This window comes from Scleropages formosus, chromosome 11 (assembly GCF_900964775.1).
Source record: "Scleropages formosus chromosome 11, fSclFor1.1, whole genome shotgun sequence".
Taxonomy (NCBI): Eukaryota; Metazoa; Chordata; class Actinopteri; order Osteoglossiformes; family Osteoglossidae; genus Scleropages; species Scleropages formosus.
In genome coordinates this window covers 8,299,478-8,317,500 of record NC_041816.1, presented here as the reverse complement: position 1 = coordinate 8,317,500, position 18,023 = coordinate 8,299,478, and the positions used below count along the sequence as shown (strand labels likewise).

The following is an 18,023-nucleotide window of genomic DNA, read 5'->3' as shown; positions in this document are numbered from 1 at the left end:
AAACAATGTGCAGCTTTATAACAGGCTGTGTGATTTCACAAGTGGACTCATGTTTTAGTTTGTGAGAGAATAATTTCTGCTGCCTGTTGCAGACTGCGGAGGTTATGTGCACAGGGTCACTGTGTCCCTTCTGCTGCCAGATGCTCTGGCTACATCTTGTCTTTTGCCCCATGTCCTTGTCCTATACAAGACTTTCATGTTTTGATGTTTTGTCTTCTGTCCTCAGAAACGTGCCATGTCTTACAGTTACATTTACATTTATTCATTTAGCAGACACTTTCGTCCAAAGCAACGTACATCTCAGTGAAAGTACAATTTATGCATTACATTAAGAGAAAGAGACATAGCTGCAGAGATGGAAGTCTCAAGTAAACCTAGTTTGTTAACCTACCACTTGCTGCACTGAGGTTCAACGTTTGAGTAGGTGCATAAAACACAGGATAGACAAATCCTGATACCTTCCCACCAATTTTTTCTTTTTTTTTTTTTAATATTATAAGACACACAAACAAGCAAATACAATGCCGGAGTAGTGGCTGAATAAAGGCTGTATCTGGGGATGCTCCTGAAGTTACAGTGTGTGATCAATTACATCGTAAATAAGCTTGGGAGATCTTGGGTGAAGTGGGTCTGGAAAAGGTGAGTTTTCAGACCCTTCTTGAATGTAGACAGAGTTTCCGCAGTTCTGAATGACAGGGGAAGGTAATTCCACCACAAGGGAGCCAGAACCGAGAACCTCCGAGCTTTACCTTTTCTGCGCGGGACTACCAAGAGAGCAGAAGCAGATGAGCGAAGGAGCCTGGCTGGGGTCTAGTGGTTGATCAAGTATGCAATTTTGCTTCATACTAGTATGTCTTCATACTCATATGGCTTCTTATTAAGCACCATGTTTTGTAAATTGTTTGCTTTGTTTTCAGAAACTAAATACATGTTATGTAAACTTTTTACCTGACCAATGAGAAATCATTAGTAGCTGAGACACTCTAACTGTATTTAAGGAGTGCAATGTTTTTGTTCAAGGGGCCCTGCCTTCCCAGTGCCGGTTTGAGTGCTGAACTGCTGTTCAACAATCTGCTAAATAAAACTTTTACTTTTACTAGCTGAATGGTGTTAGGTGTCACAGTATCACAGTAAATAAATGAATGAAGTATAAAATGTCATTTTACCATTTATAGCTACAAGAACTGAGCATTTCAGTAGCAGCAGTGATTTAGCCATCTGGAAGATGGTCATAGATGGCCTTGATGGGAGGCTTGATGAAAAAAAAAAGATCTCTGTGGTCTCCATGGTCCTCAAAGACCGGCAGAAGCTCTGGTCTCTGACCAATCGCCAGTTCTGTGCTAAAGAACACCACGGCCAGCAGTATTTATAAAAATATATTTCACAAAGTAGGAAACAATACAGGGGTATCTTTGAATACAATAGATAGAGTAAATAATGAAACATACAAGTTTATAAGCCTTAAAGCACAGTAGAAAAGATGTTTCTCATATATGCTGCTGAGTCTAGTGACAATTTTAATATACAGTATTTTTATACAAACCGAAAATGCACGCAACTTAAGGGCTATTCCAGATTCTTCTGTGCAAGAACCAACGTGCACAGACAAAAAAAAAAAAAAAACCCTATAATACCAAAGGAAAGCTAAGAAAAGTTATCTGTTATGCTATATACATGTATTTGGACTAATATTATATATTGTAGCACAAGAAGCAACATTAGTCTTTTTTTTAATGGAGTAAACAAATGGGCTAAGTCTTATAAATGTCACCACTTGGATGTTTAGGGTATAATATTCACAAAGTATATTTTCAAAGCCATTGTGCTTAAGTTATCATTGGTAACTTTTTGTGTGTATCATATATATATATATCATATACATATATATATATATACACACACACACACACACACACACACACACACGAAGAATGTGTTGAAATCTTTGTCACCTCTATCTGCCTATGATCACATTATATATGTTTTTCCTTAACAAACATCAGATTCAGCATCAATGGCACAGCTATTTCTGATGAGAAAGTCAGAAAAAGGAAACACTGAACTTAAATATCATCCATTTAATATCAGTTGCACAAAACAGCCAGTAATGATATAAAAAGTATACTTGCTATAATGATGAAACAACATGACCTTTTGAAAAAAGCAAAAAAAGTCTGAGTACAATTGAATTTTGAAGCTCACTTCTATAAAAAGGCCTCAGTATAACCTCAAATAGTCTTTTACGTTGTCATTTGTAGGCTAACTATTTTTGAGTGTCAGACACGTGGAGCAGGTGGATATAAAGAGTCGTAAAAAGCAAGCCAACAGGCTCAGTCAATATTGTAGTTAACACTTTGTATCAAACTCCGTAACCCTTATCACCAGTTTTTTGATGGTTATGCGTGTCTTTTCTTAATTTGTACATACATTCAACAAAACGATGTAGACCACGTATTGCTTTTTTGTTCATATTGTCCAGAATGATCCAGAATTCTTTTTCATTGGCTGGACGATACCAGCGCTTCAAGCATGAACCGCTGTGACCAGTACAGGACCAGTGTTGCTGTCCTCTTCTGAATTGCTGCATTGCCCAAGATTCCAGATTCTGATGTTTCTGGTCACAGTGAACGACAGTTATCCAAAACAACTGCTAGACACTTTACAAAATCTAATTCACACTCCACAGGAATCATACACCTCCTAATATAAGCATTATTTTCTTTTGCTCAACGTTACGATGCATTTTATGCGGTACTGGAGATGACGAACATTATCCTTTCATCTAACATTTGAAAGCAAGATTTGTGTGTCCTCCTTTTGTCAACAGGGACTCCTAATATCTGGCAACCCTCGCTTAATACACAAGTATGTGGGCAAAATCATCGGTTCTCTGTGGGTCCATCGTCAAGGCTCCCTGTCACTCTCACCCACAGAGTAGAGTTCCCCAAGTCTTCTGAAATGTGGCCCCCACTCTCTGAGGTAGTCAAAGTTCTGGTCTGAGTCTGAAGAGGCTGTCTCCAGGGAGCTGAGCGAGCTGGCCACTGAGCCCCGCCCCTCATAACCGTAGATCTGGATTGAGTCATAAGGCGGTGCCGTAGGGTCATTGTCCGCCTCATGTAAACGCACATTTATAAACTCATCCACATCCACGCCATTGGGCCCCGAGTGCTGGCCCTGACGAGGCATGAATTGCAGGTCGGGCTTGATGTCCTTTCGTGGCAGGAAGCCGTTAATCCCATCAGGGTTCTGCAGTGTGGCAATGTCGAAGGCCTCCGTGTCTTCCTCGCCACCACCCTCATCGTCATAGCGGATGATGTTTTCCCTGACATCCTCATCGTCTTTGATAATTAAAGGTTCATTTTTGTGCCTCCGCAGCGTCACAAAGAGCACCACGATGACTGAAATGGAGAAGGGAAGATAACAAATGGGTTTAAATTCGGAAAGACCTAAGAAAAATCTGGCAATTTTATGTGCTATACTTTTATATGTATATGGAAAATAATGCAGTGTCACGGGTCCCAGAATTTATTAATTGTTTATTTGATTTGCTTAAAGCTTTTCCAAGTCATCAAAACATGAAAACAGGTTATCCTATTGTAAGTCTTCTATTAGTATTCCAATTATGTGGTGATATTATTCATCTTTTGATGATGATATAATTACGTTACAATAAATTTGAGAGAAAATCTAGTATATATGATGACTCTCTCTGTCCCTATGAATGTGTTTTTCAGGAATATGGCGGGCCTACCTAGAAGCAGGATGATGCAAGCCAAGATGGCTATGAGCGCCCCCATGCTAAGGCCAATGGGCAGGACGTAGGCCTCCACGTTGCAGGACTGCACAATGCCCTCCTTGCTGCAGCCACACACTCGGATGGTGAGTGTATTTGTGCTGCTCATGGGTGGGCTGCCATTGTCACTGACCACTATGGGTAAATAGTACATCTCCTGCTTCTGCCGCCGGAACGTGTCATGTTTGGCCAACACATTGATGGAGTTGTCTGTGGGGAAAAAGGGACATGCAAGAGATGAAAATGGAAATCACACAGCATGCACACACATATACACACTCAGGTATACATGCATCACTCTATCTAGCACATTATCTATAGGTAATGACTTCTGGAAGCAGAAGTTGAACTTCCTTCTATCAAAAAATGAATTGACTCTTCCTCTTTGGCACAACATGAGATGAATTTGACCTGTCAAAGCTCAGATGTCAAAGATGGTCAAAGTATCTGCTCTTTGATTCTGACAGAACCTGATCACTTCCTACAGCCCAGCAAGACTGGAATGTGCTTGGCTGCTTTATGGTTCCAAGTATGATTGGTTCAAGATCAAAAGTCCAAATCTGAAAGTCAGTAGGTTCTCAGTTTTAGTCATAATGTAACAAAATGTACTCCCTAAGAAAATGTTGAATCTCTTTCATCATTCAAGAAAAATCTCATTCAGACCCATTTCTCTCCTGGTCTCCTAAGAGTTCCACAATCTTGCATTTTCATCTTTATATTTCCTATCAATTCCATATACACAGCTACTCATGTAATGTTTGCTGGATGGCTTACTCTGAGTTGTATGTTGTTCTGGAGGAAAGGTTCTGCTTAACGATTAAATGATGTTGGTTTTTGTCACACTGAGTGGATCACAGCATTCAGAGCAAACATCCCAAGCTTCACTTGTAATTGTGGTTTTCGGGCAGCACAGGACGTCACAGGAAATCATGCCCTCAAGATGACTGGCAGTGGTGTTGGAAGAGCACCGTGATTCAGTTGCAGCATGAAGCCTATTAAGTCAAATCTGTCGATCTGAGCTGTAAATAAAGTGAATCAGGAGAAAAATGCGCTGCTCCTTTGCTGAAGGCCTCTGCTCATCAGTGGTGCTCAAACATACTTGTGTCATATTTGCACGTGATTAAGTAAAACAGACATATGGGGAATGGGTATGGAAATGAGTTTAAGAGCGTGTCAGTTTCTGCACTGGCATGCCTCACTTGCACCCTGAAATGTAGGCTGAGGAGAGCAGATGAGATATCGTACAGCTATAGGAAGAAAACGACCAAGGGGGGTAGTGTTAAATGGAAGGAGGTGAAGTCATACTCTGGTCAAGTAGGCAAATGAGAGGGGGGTAATGATTACAGACAACAAGAGTGATTGCAAACACTGAACGTCTTCGCAACACATGCCAATTGAACAGCTCATGAATGCTGACTGGTATCAGTTAATTAATCAGAAGACATCCGGAAGGCGGCTATTGTGCCAGCAAGAACATTAATACAAACACAATCAATGCATAACCATTTAAGCAAAATGTCTGTTTTTTTGTATATTGACATTGTAATCAAAATTTGTAATACGTTCTCACATTTTTTTTCTTTGCTGGACAACAGAAAAATTATTTGCAGATGCTCCACGTTGATTTATCATAATAATTAAAGGACCATTTGGTTATTAGACGGTGTTAATAGTCCAGGAAGTGCACGATTTGTCACAGTATAACATTTCAAATTAATGCTGATAGAGTGTTTATAATTAAGAAGTCAAATGTTCCACTTCACAGCAATGCTTATGAGCAATAAACAAAGAGAAGGCATGATCTTTGTTCGCAGGAGCTTCTGGCAGATAGTGGTTGTGCTCCAGACAATGAAAAATACCTTTTGCTCGTTCAGTAAAGATGCACAGAATGTATGCTTGAACTGTAATATGGATGGTTTCCCATCATAGCATCTTGTCTGACAGAAAATAGAAATGTCAGAATACCTGCTATGGAACTTTAGAGTAATACACCTGTATTGTTGTACCCTTACGCAAGTACATCATTAAAAACTGTATTAATGCTGAATACAATTATGGCAGAATACGAATAGCAAAGAGCAAATTCTTTTCAATAAAAATGCTCTGAGGTGCTTTAACTTAAATTGTTCAATAATTTTAATCATATTAACATACTGTAAGAAACAAGGGCATACACACACACACACACAGAACTAATGCAAATGTACAAACACTCCGACAAAAGCACAAGTGTTTGATTCACATGTACAAGTATGGTTATGTAGCTGTTAAGGGAGACGCTACAAGGAAATATTAATACCACAAAAAAAAAAAAAAACTTTTCAGTATAACATTAAGATATTATTTGCTTTCCACTCTGTCTGCATTAGCTAATGGAAGCTTTCTAATTGCTGTTTTGCTTCAAACATCATCTTCCCAGTTATAATAAATAATCTAGTCTGATGCTTTTGTGTTTTATATTACTGTGTTCTCATGATATCATGTGTATTATTTGAAAGCTCCTGGACGATAAGCCTTCGCAAAGCGCATCCCAGCTGCCCTTTTCAAAATGACACTGATCCACTATATTGCAGCTGCCACTCAGCACTGTATTGCTAGCCTACAGACCTACAGCATTTCCCTTCAGAATCCATTACAATTCCCAGTGGGTTTGCAAAGGATCTAAAAGCGAGAGCATTACTGAAATACTTTGCAGAAACTGGAGCTGGTGTGTCACTGGCCATGGGACCTGGAAAGACAAATAAAAAGTTGCCTGGATGTGCAGGTATTCTGCTTTTAATCAAAGAGACATGCATTTGGATGCCAAGACCACACCATTGCACTTCATGTGGAAATTTTCGGAGTTGAAAGGAAGTGGTGTTGGTACAACCCAGAAACCGCACATACATAGTACATCTGTAGTCTCGGCAAAACAAAAAAAATATAGGATCAATAATGTGTATGAGTGAGTGTTTCTGCACGTTGTGCCTTTGTGTCTATGTTGTGTACAAACTAGTCATATGTGCCGACTGCACCCCTTCACCGTGCAGCCAAACACGGCTAGGGCCAGAATGCTCTTCTGATAGCAAACTTTAATAATCTCCTTTGCTTACAGCTCAGTCACTTTAGAAAACATTTAATCTTAATCCCATTTGCTTGGCTAAAGTGGAGCCCTGCTTGGCCACTCCGTCTAAGGGGTTCTCTGTGTTCAAGGGGATTACTTGACGCGATGCTCCCATTAATCTGATTCCATCAAGTGCCTGACACACATCGCCATTTTGCAAGGGGCTGCTGGTGGTAGCATGCTTCTCCATCTACCTACAACTTTTGGTCAGTCTGGGTCAAAGCGAATCCAGAATAAATTCAGTCAGAAATGCAATTTTATGGCATACTATTTATTTCAGCCTTTTAATGGAGACTGAAGAATTTTGCTCAGTTACAATAACACTCAGTTCTCATGCTCATACTGCTGTGACCAAGTCTATTACCAGCTTGCACTGTAGAGTGCAAATCAGCAAATTGTAAAAACAGATAACAGTCTTCAATAGTGAGACATTTCAAAAGAGACCCTACTGCATAGTTTACTGGCAAAAGACATAATTAACCATAGGTCACAAAGACATGCAAGGGTAAGCACTTTATTTACCATGCAGAGATAGGACTTTGTGTGATACACAGCAACACAAGCCCCAGATTGCATAATGACAAATTTTTTACCTTTTCGTGATTGAAGCATTTGCTCATTGCTTCATTGCTAATTTGCATAAGCATAAAAAGGATATATGCTACTCAAAGTTCAAGCAAACGTAATACTTTGGGAGTTGAGCCATTTGATTTTATTATCTGAGAAAAATAAATGTGCCTTTCCACTGAACATCAGTTTCTCTCGCCCGCAGCATTTCCATCCGAACAGACGGAAGGGACCAGATGAAGATTCCTCGCTCCAAGTTCTCTGACAATATTATGTAACATCAGGATGAACACGGGCTCCTCAGCGAGTGTGATGGAGGAGAAAAAAGGAAAGCGCAGATCACTTGCTAAACCAATCACTGTATTTAGCAAACAAATTTAGTGCCATCTGTTACATGATGACGGCAGGAGGAGTCACCCTGCACTGAGTTGCAAGATGGTTTCTTGGAAATCTGGCAATTCTTCATTTGCTTTTCTTTCAAAATGCACAGTGCAGTCAGGAATGGCTAGCGTCACATGTTTGCTGTAACCTTAATCCTGCAATATCCTTTTCCATTATTTCTTTTTTCAATTTGGTGCTTTTTAATTAGTTCACAGCCTTGGCTGAGGAATAACTTGCTAGCAGCAGTCAATTCATCTGACCTCCCCCTGAAAACCAAACCATGACTTCTTTCCTACCTTTGTTGTCTTTTATGGTAAAGTTTGGGTTATTTGACATTTCTGGCACCAGACTGTAGATGAAGAAGTGGCCATTCTTTGGGTCATCTTTGTCCACGGCGCTGACTGTCTGTATCACCTGTGGGAATTCCAGACAGTTCTGATTATGGCCAATTTGTGTTCATGTTGCACCCATTACTGTCACTTTATTCCATTACATTGAACATTGAATTCTGACTGTCCAGTGCAAAATTGCCAAAAATGAGAATATATCAACTATGCATGAATTTAGATGTCTATGTCCTGTACCAACTTGTCTTCTGCCCTGATTCTTTAGACTTTCATCATTTAAACATCCCTCCTCAAATAGCTCAGCTTCACTTTGTAATTGACAGGTAACTTCTGAATTCTGATTTGACAACGCCTATTATTAACACTGCCTTGTCAATGTGCTTGAATCAAGCAGCATTTTTAGACATTGCATATCAAAGAACCTGATTCCGAATTTGTGACTGACAGGTAATCCTTATGTTCTGACAATGGCTATAATTAACACTGGCTTTTCTGTACAGCAAAATGGACCTTTGAATCAACTGATTGGGCTGCTGAAATCTCCAAGCATGTACTGGAGATTGTAACCATTTCCACTGGGAGGGAAGGGTTTCCTGACACATTTCGGGATATGAATTAACTCTAATCAGACTTGATGGTTTTGATTTCCTTTGTTCCTCTGCACTCAGTGTCACAGAAGAGGGTATCAGCCTCTGGCCTGGTCCGTGAAGTGAATTGAATCTAATTCCCGATGGCTCGCTGCCAGCTAGGAGACGTGGGGGATACACCAGTAGTGCTGACTGATTGGTCCCTACCTGACCAGGTTTTCCATTCTCGCAGAGGAATGTCTCATACTCCATGGCGAACTCTGGTGCATTGTCGTTTATGTCCAGCACTTTAATGGCAACGATGGCTCGAGATATCTGGCTGTGATTTCCTGGTGTAAAAAAAGGGGAGAGCAGCAGAAGTTATATAAGCAATGAAAAATTGCAGCAATTCTAGCAGGTAAAAATTCTGCTGCTCTGATATATGCTCTCTGTTCCAGATTATTTCCTTTACGCTTGAAGAGTTGAGGTCAGGGTACATGAAAAGAAACATCAACCTGACTTCATGCCCTTTATTAAGTTAGCAAAAAAAACAAGACAAAGAAAAAAAAACATCAATCACATGTAAAGTGCTTTTGAAATTCCCTTCATAACAACCATGTTTTATACATGAGCCACTTTTTTGTTTCTATGAAATGCATATTAAAGTACTGATGGTACTTGAAGCCTAAAAGACAATAAAGGCCAATTTAATTAGTTTCAATTAGGCTTCATTGAAATTATTCATTGCTAATAATTTTCACTCCCTGGTGAGGTCCTTGTAAATGACTGTCTTTAATCAGAGCCACCACCACAGAACAAGTTAGTTGACTAAATAAGCTGTAATCTATTCATTTGGATGAAGATATGACATTGTGGTTTGGTGCTGCAGAATTCAGAGCATCTGTGCTCCTTTGTTGCTGAACACCTTGTAGCAGCAATGAAGTCGACCTCTTGAGTGTAGCATCTCAAAGTAAATCAATGCATCTGAATCACACAACATCTCTTATAGTGCCCGTAGAGGGTCTTTCTTGGATGGGTCACACTGGAGCTGCCAACTGCTCAACTCTGAGATTTTCACTTAAGAATTTTAAAGGGTAAGAAAAAACTTCTGAAGAAGAACTGAGGTGTCCTGTCCTTGAGGTACTGCTTTAGGGTTAAAGCTAAGGTGGGAAGCTGGTGATCATTGTAATGAAGCTCCCAATCAGGGGGTATGAGATGAGACCACCAAAGAAACACTATAACTGGTCTGAATTTTGGGAGTGTGAATAGCATTGAAGGCATAGATCATGCGATATCTCTCACAGTGAAAATTTACATAGGACCTAGCAGGGGTTCAAATGTTGGTGGAGAACAGCATCAAGACTGTAGAATAGTGGCAGCCCACACATATCGGAATGGTCAAAAAGAAACTAAATTATACCTATATAATTAAGTAGTAGCAAGTAGTGTTGTAGATCAGCTGGTATTGATCCTGACTAAGATGTGTAGGACCAGGTTTGAATGTTGGGGTGGGAACTGTACTGAGGCTGGAAGTGAGAGAGAAATGTATGCCCTAGTAAGGGTTCAAATTTAGGTTTGAGAACAGCATTGAGGATGTAGATGAGGTAGTACCCAGGACTGAGAGAGACATGCGGAGTGAAAACAGAACAGAGAATGTAGACCCTAGCCAGGTGCCGAAGTCAGAGCGAGAGCACCATGTTGTCCCTGGCTAAGTGTTTGGGGTTCAAGAGATGCAGAGGCCTTGGCTCAGCTGCTAGCGCAGGCAACTAGGCGAGCTGCAGTGGCTGCTGCAGTAGCCGTAGATCTATTGCCAACCTTAGTGCCTGGAGAGCCTCAGAGGCCCCCGGTAGTGACTCAGAGGCCTCCTAGCCCGACGCAGCCTACTGAAGACACTGTTTCCTTTACCGGCAGCTAGAGATTTGATCTGATTAGCCAGATGTCCTTGCGTGCACACAGTGGAATATGGAGCTTCCTTGAGTGGTAAATCATGACGGAAAGGCAGAGGGTTGCTGCCCCTCTTGTTTCCCACCCAGAGTGTATTTTTTATTTGTTATTTTTAATGTGTTTTCAGTTCGACTGTGAGGCTCGCAAAGCAGCAAACAGCACCATGTTTACTTTGGCAAATTCCTCGTACGGGAGCTCAGCGGCACCTCCGCCATGATTTGCGGGGATGCTGCCACAGGGCACAAACACAAAAGCATAATGTGCACAAGAGGACATGACAAGCATGATTTTAAATAGATATATTCCATCTTTGTGAGCGGTGAACGTCTGGTTTTATTGACTCTGCCAGCTATTTTGCTGCTGTTTAACAGAACATCGAGATACGCCTCGCTCTGGGCCCTTCACTTTCTTTTTAATTGTATGTGACAACAGTGTTGCTCCATTCATTTGCAGAAAACAAGTTTAGCAACTCTCTTACACACATTAGCTCAAGATGACAATTTTTTTTATATCCCCATATACAATCCTCTGAGATAATATGACTCCAAGGGACATATTACATGAATCACTCGTATTCCACACCAAGCACATGTTCCATTATAGCCATGTATCTGACTTTTCTTTTATCTGTACTGAACAAAAGTGTTACCAGAATGGAGTAGGGTACGAGTTTATTAGGAAGAGCCAAGGGCACTTCTGTGCCTCAAATTAAAAAACTTAGATTCAATTCATTCAGAACACTATGGATGAATGTACATTTTCTTTTCCACTTTCTGGGCCAAAATACTAATTGTATGCAGCATCTGAATGCAGAATCCTAATAGTACCTTGCCAATAAAGTAAAAATATTAATTAGAATGATGTTAAGGAATTCTCCAGGTATGAGTTTGTCGTAGGGGAAGAGAGATAGATCTGAAGTCAGGGAACATGTACACTTACTGACTTCCATTGCTGTTACTGTGATGTTGTGCCACATATCCATCTCCCGATCAAGGGGCTTTGCCAGGGTGATCTTCCCGTCATCCACATTGATGTTGAACTGCCTCTCAAGGTCTGTGTGCCGGTCAATGAAGTACCTGCCAAAATGAAAACGTAAACATACACAAAAAACAGGAAACAGATGAGCACAATAGACATCAGTATCATGAACACTGGGTGCCTTGAAGGTTTGGATTAAGCCCTGGGAAATGGACCACTGGGACCCCTCATTCATCAAGCAATTGGTGCAGATTAATATATATTAAAAACAGTGGAGACTCAGTAATTATCACCTAAGGATTAATTACCAGCTTCTGTCTTGTAACAGGACACATTAAATCACCATACATTTTAATAGCATCAATTTACAAAATAAAAAAAGGGTAAAAGGAAAGTCACAAACAGAGTAGGCTTCTGGTGGCCCTAAAAAGAATCTCTATGATCCTCCCCTTTTTCTTGGGCCCCAAGACCATGTATCCTCAACTGAGTGACCTATAATGTTCACTTACATGTTCTCACTTCCCATCTGCCCACCTGCTGCCTTCCCGGGAAGTGTGCGAAAAAGGAATGCGACAGAAATGTTAACTATGACTCATTGATGCATATTCTAGAAGCGGGGCTAAGCAGGAAATTTGCAAAGGAGAAGAGCTGGGGTGATACCAAGGTCCTCTTGGAGGGGTATCCCATGGAGGTCCACCACACCGCAGTTTCTCAGAGGGTGAGCGAATTTGAGTGGAGCGAGGAACATCTTTATGTGAGTATGTGTGGGTGCGTTTGTGTTTGTGGGTGTGTGTGTCTTACTCCACTGAACACAAAGGCCAAGCCCAAACATACACACCTGAAGCTCAGTGTGTCACATTGCCATTGTAAGAGGACCAGCAGTTAACATGTAGAGAATGTACCCATAACTCATAACCATTCAATTGGTGCTGTTAATAGTTTACAACAGAATATTTATTCTGTGAATGTTGGAGACAGCGGGGGGTGGGGGGTTGGGGGCGGGTCCAATATGTCAAACATGGCGAGCAGAGCTACACTTCTGATCTCTGGTGTTTGGACCTGTTGCTCCTGCATCACTGCAAACACTCAGATCTAGAGCTGGGCACGGAAAGAGGAACCTTTTTCTGAATGCCACAAAATTAAGGTTGATGTGAAGGAACAATAAACGCAAAGTAAACTCACATACACATATACACACACACACACACACACAGTGGCTGAAGCCGCTTGTCCCAAGTGAGGTCACAGCAAACCGGAGTCTAACCTAGCAACACAGGGCACAAGGCTGGAGGGGGAGGGGACACACCAGGGTGAGATGCCAGTCCATCACAAGGCACTCTAAGAAGGACTCAAACCTCAGACCCACCAGAGAGCAGGACCCGGCCAAGCCTGCTGCACCACCGCATCCCCACCAAAGTAAACTCTGCAAATAAATAAATAAATAAATGAATATATAAATAAATAAATAACCTGGATTTTTTTGAGAATGTTGTATAAGTAGTGTCTGTTTTATAATGACCATGAATACAGCAACCGTAAAACAACAAACAAGATTTAATAAATACACTAGCAAATGGTCCCCTCCTCCTTTTTCTGGGCTCACACACACACACACACACACACACACACACACACACACACACTAGCTAAAACCACTTGTCCCAAGTGGGGTCACAGTGAACCGGAGCCTAACCCAGCAACACAGGGCGCAAGGCTGGAGGGGGAGGGGACACACCCAGGATGGGACGCCAGTCTGCCGCAAGCCACCTCAAGCAGAACTCGAACTCCGAACCCACCAGAGAGCAGGACCTGGACAAGCCCACTGTGCCAGCGCGCCCCATCGCACACACACACTCACAGAAAAAGTAAAATTTGAGAAATGCCTGCACCAGTGACACCTCTGACATTTGTGGCATTACTCAAACTAAATGTTTTTTTTTTAATTTTACAATAATTTTCCTTCTAAAATGACATATTTAATTTTTAGTTCAATAGAGAGAAACATTTCATCTCTCTGAATGGTTTGATAAAACACACTGATGAAGGCAGTGATCCCGGTTGTGGTCTTTGGAACACCACACACACATAGTAGGCTGGGAAACCTTTCATAATCATACAAATAAACTCTAATTGAAAATATTCTGGCCTCTATTTCCAGACCGAGTTTCAATGTGATGGGTTATGATTCAAACAGAGATGAACACAGGCAGTAAATATCCATCCATCCATCCATCTTCCTCCGCTTATCCGGGGCCGGGTCGCGGGGGCAGCAGTCCGAGCAGAGTACTCCAGACCTCCCTCTCCCCGCACACCTCCTCCAGTTCCTCTGGGGGAACCCCAAGGCGTTCCCAGGCCAGCCGGGAGACATAGTCTCTCCAACGTGTCCTGGGTCTGCCCCGAGGCCTCCTCCCAGTGGGACAAGCCCGGAGCACCTCCCCAGGGAGGCGTCCAGGAGGCATCCGGAACAGATGCCCGAGCCACCTCAACTGGCTCCTCTCGATGCGGAGGAGCAGCGGCTCTACTCCGAGCTCCTCCCGGGTGACTGAGCTCCTCACCCTATCCCTAAGGGTGCGCCCAGCCACTCTGCGGAGGAAACTCATTTCTGCCGCTTGTATCCGCGATCTCATTCTTTCGGTCATGATCCAGAGTTCATGACCATAGGTGAGGGTAGGAACGTAGATCGACCGGTAAATTGAGAGCTTCGCCTTACGACTCAGCTCCCTCTTCACCACAACAGACCGGTACAATGACCGCATTACTGCAGACGCCGCACCGATCCGTCTGTCGACCTGCCGCTCCATTTTTCCCTCACTCGTGAACAAGACCCCAAGATACTTAAACTCCTCCACTTGAGGGAGCAACTCCCCCCTAACCCGGAGGGAGCAATCCACCTTTTTCCGACTGAGAACCATGGCCTCGGATTTGGAGGTGCTGATTCTCATCCCCGCCGCTTCGCACTCGGCTGCAAACCTCCCCAGTGCACGCTGCAAGTCTTGACTTGATGAAGCCAACAGGACCACATCGTCCGCAAAAAGCAGAGACGAGATCTCGCGGCCACCAAAACAGACACCCTCCGTTCCCTGACTGCGCCTAGAAATTCTGTCCATAAAAATAATGAACAGAATCGGTGACAAAGGGCAGCCCTGGCGGAGTCCAACATGCACCGGGAACAGGTCTGACTTACTGCCGGCAATGCGAACCAAGCTCCTGCTCCGGTCATACAGGGAACGAACAGCCCGTAGCAACGAGCCCCGAACCCCATAATCCCGAAGTACCCCCCACAGGATGCCACGAGGGACACGGTCGAATGCCTTCTCCAGGTCCACAAAACACATATGGACTGGTTGGGCAAACTCCCACGAACCCTCCAACACCCTAGTGAGGGTATAGAGCTGGTCCAGTGTTCCACGGCCAGGGCGAAAACCGCATTGCTCCTCCTGAATCCGAGGTTCGACTATCGGTCGGATTCTCCTTTCCAGTACCCTGGCATAGACTTTCCCAGGGAGGCTAAGGAGTGTGATCCCCCTGTAGTTGGAACACAATCTCCGGTCCCCCTTCTTAAAAAGAGGGACCACCACCCCGGTCTGCCAGTCCAGAGGCACCGTTCCCGAACTCCACGCGATGCTGCAGAGGCGTGTCAGCCAAGACAGCCCCACAACATCCAGAGACTTGAGAAACTCGGGGCGGATCTCATCCACCCCCGGAGCCTTGCCACCGAGGAGTTTTTTGACTACCTCAGCAACTTCAGCCAGGGTAATGGACGAGTCCCCCTCCGAGTCCCCAGCCTCAGCTTCCTCTACGGAAGGCGTGTCGGAGGGATTGAGGAGATCCTCAAAGTACTCCTTCCACCGCCCGAGAACATCCTCAGCTGAGGTCAGCAGCGCACCACTTCCACTGTAAACAGTGTTCGTGGAACACCGCTTCCCCCCTCTGAGTCGCCGGACGGTTTGCCAGAATCTCTTTGAGGCCGACCGAAAGTCTTCCTCCATGGCCTCACCGAACTCCTCCCAAGCCCGAGTTTTTGCCGCGGCGACTGCCAGAGCCGCGCTCCGTTTGGCCCGTCGGTACCCGTCAGCTGCTTCAGGAGTCCCATGAGCCAGCCAGGCCCGATAGAACTCCTTCTTCAGCTTGACGGCATCCCTTACTTCCGGTGTCCACCACCGTGTTCGGGGATTGCCGCCGCGACAGGCACCGGAGACCTTATGGCCGCAGCTCCGAACAGCCGCACCGACAATGGAGGAGCGGAACATAGTCCATTCAGACTCAATGTCCCCCACCTCCCTCGGGACCTGGTTGAAGCTCTGTCGGAGGTGGGAGTTGAAGACCTCTCTGACAGGGGCCTCCGCCAAACGTTCCCAACAGACCCTCACTATGCGTTTGGGCCTGCCAGGTCTGTCCAGCTTTTTCCCCCGCCATCGAATCCAACTCACCACCAGGTGGTGATCAGTTGACAGCTCAGCCCCTCTCTTCACCCGAGTGTCCAAGACATATGGCCGAAGGTCAGAAGAAACGACTACAAAGTCGATCATCGACCTCCGACCTAGGGTGTCCTGGTGCCAAGTGCACTGGTGGACACCCTTATGCATGAACATGGTGTTCGTTATGGATAAACCGCGACTAGCACAGAAATCCAATAACAACTCACCGCTCGGGTTCAGATCAGGGAGGCCGTTCCTCCCAATCACGCCCCTCCAGGTATCACTGTCGCTGCCCACGTGGGCGTTAAAGTCCCCCAGTAGAACGACAGAGTCCCCAGTGGGAGCGCTTTCCAGCACGCCCCCCAGGGACTCTAAAAAGGCCGGGTACTCTACACTGCCGCTAGGCGCATAAGCACAAACGACAGTGAGAGACCGTTCCCTGACCCGAAGGCGTAGGGAGATGACCCTCTCATTCACCGGGGTAGACTCCAACACATGGCGGCTGAACTGGGGGGCTATTAATAAGCCCACACCAGCCCGCCGCCTCTCACCTTGGGCAACGCCAGAATAGTGGAGAGTCCACCCTCGATCGAGTAGAGTGGTTCCAGAACCCAAGCTGTGAGTGGAAGTGAGCCCGACTATATCTAGACGGTATCTCTCAACTTCCCGCACCAGCTCAGGCTCCTTCCCCGCCAGTGAGGTGACATTCCAAGTCCCAAAAACCAGAGTTGGCGCCCGAGGTTCGGGTCGGCCGGGCACTCGGCCCCGACCACCGCCCAAATCACAACGCACCGGCCCCTTATGGTTTCTCCGGCAGGTGGTGAGCCCACCGAAGAGCGGCTCCACGTTGTGGCTTCGGGCTGAGCCCGGCCAGGCCCCGTGGGCATAGACCTGGCCACCAGGCGCTCGCATGCGAGCCCCCCCCCCAGGCCTGGCTCCAGGGTGGGGCCCCGGTGACCCCATACCGGGCGGGGTAAACGGACGCCTTGATTTTTTTGTCATAAGGGGTTTTTGAACCGCGCTTTGTCTCGTCTGTCATCCAGGACCTGTCTGCCATGGGAGACCCTACCAGGGGCATGTAGCCCCAGACAACATAGCTCCTGGACTCATTCAGGCACTCAAACCCCTCCACCACGATAAGGTGGCGGTTCAAGGAGGAGGCAGTAAATATAACAACAGATAAACTTATAATGACATGATGCTAGTTCTAATTCTGCTCTATTCTTGTCCATTTGGTTAGCAGCTGTGAAAAAAAAAAATCATGTTGATTAAACAAAAATCTTCATTCGGATTTTTTTTTTTTTCTTTTTAAATATAAACTGAAGGCCTCTAAGCAAACGATTAACTCGCTTTAAAAAATAAGCTATATAAAATAATGTGTAGAGACATAACAGGCATTAAGTGCAAATGTGTAACACATATTACAATATGAAATATGTATGATGGCAGGAAACAGATTACGTGCATGGTCTGACAGCTCAGTGCAAGCCTCAGAATCTTGGAATCCATTTTATTATTGTGCTTTGGGAATGTCTGAGATGAAATGCTTTTCTGTTTACACTGAGTCATGTGTTGCTTTGGAGAGAAGTGTTTGCTAAATGAATAAATGTAAATGTAAGGTTAACCTTTATTAGAGGACTTAGATAAAATTAGAGCAGAACTCTCACTGGATCTGCAATTGATGAGATTGAAGTTGTCATACTTCGAACTTGTAACAAGAAGCTTGGATTCTCTTGAAAAGATGGTGATGATGGGAAAAGTTGGAAAAGACAGAAGAGGTCTGGGGTTAATCACAGTGACTGTGAACAGAGCCCTTTCAACACCAAGGAAACAAGTGGAGCACAGAACTTTCTAGAGGGACTCTGTATGTGTCATCAGCTCAAGAAGTGGCTGTGAGAGAGATGAATTTGTGACCCTATTTGAATG

The 18,023-nt window shown here is 44.2% G+C and overlaps 1 protein-coding gene across 3 annotated transcripts in view; it reads right to left on the bottom strand.

Annotated features, from left to right (window-relative positions):
• Positions 1-2,669: 2,669 nt before the first annotated feature.
• Positions 2,670-18,023, bottom strand: part of cdh8 (cadherin 8) — a 79,585-nt gene continuing 64,231 nt past the window's right edge. For 2 of the 3 annotated variants that reach the window (XM_018752386.1, XM_018752385.1), the window contains exons 8-12: positions 11,641-11,777; positions 8,986-9,107; positions 8,141-8,258; positions 3,752-4,003; positions 2,670-3,398 (exon numbers count right to left, since the gene is read on the bottom strand). In XM_018752386.1, coding sequence (XP_018607902.1) covers positions 2,905-3,398; positions 3,752-4,003; positions 8,141-8,258; positions 8,986-9,107; positions 11,641-11,777 — 1,123 coding nt within the window. In that variant the 3' untranslated portion in view covers positions 2,670-2,904. Of the gene's footprint in view, positions 3,399-3,751; positions 4,004-7,606; positions 7,763-8,140; positions 8,259-8,985; positions 9,108-11,640; positions 11,778-18,023 lie in introns of those variants that run through there. The other variant, XM_029256478.1, reaches the window with a different exon arrangement.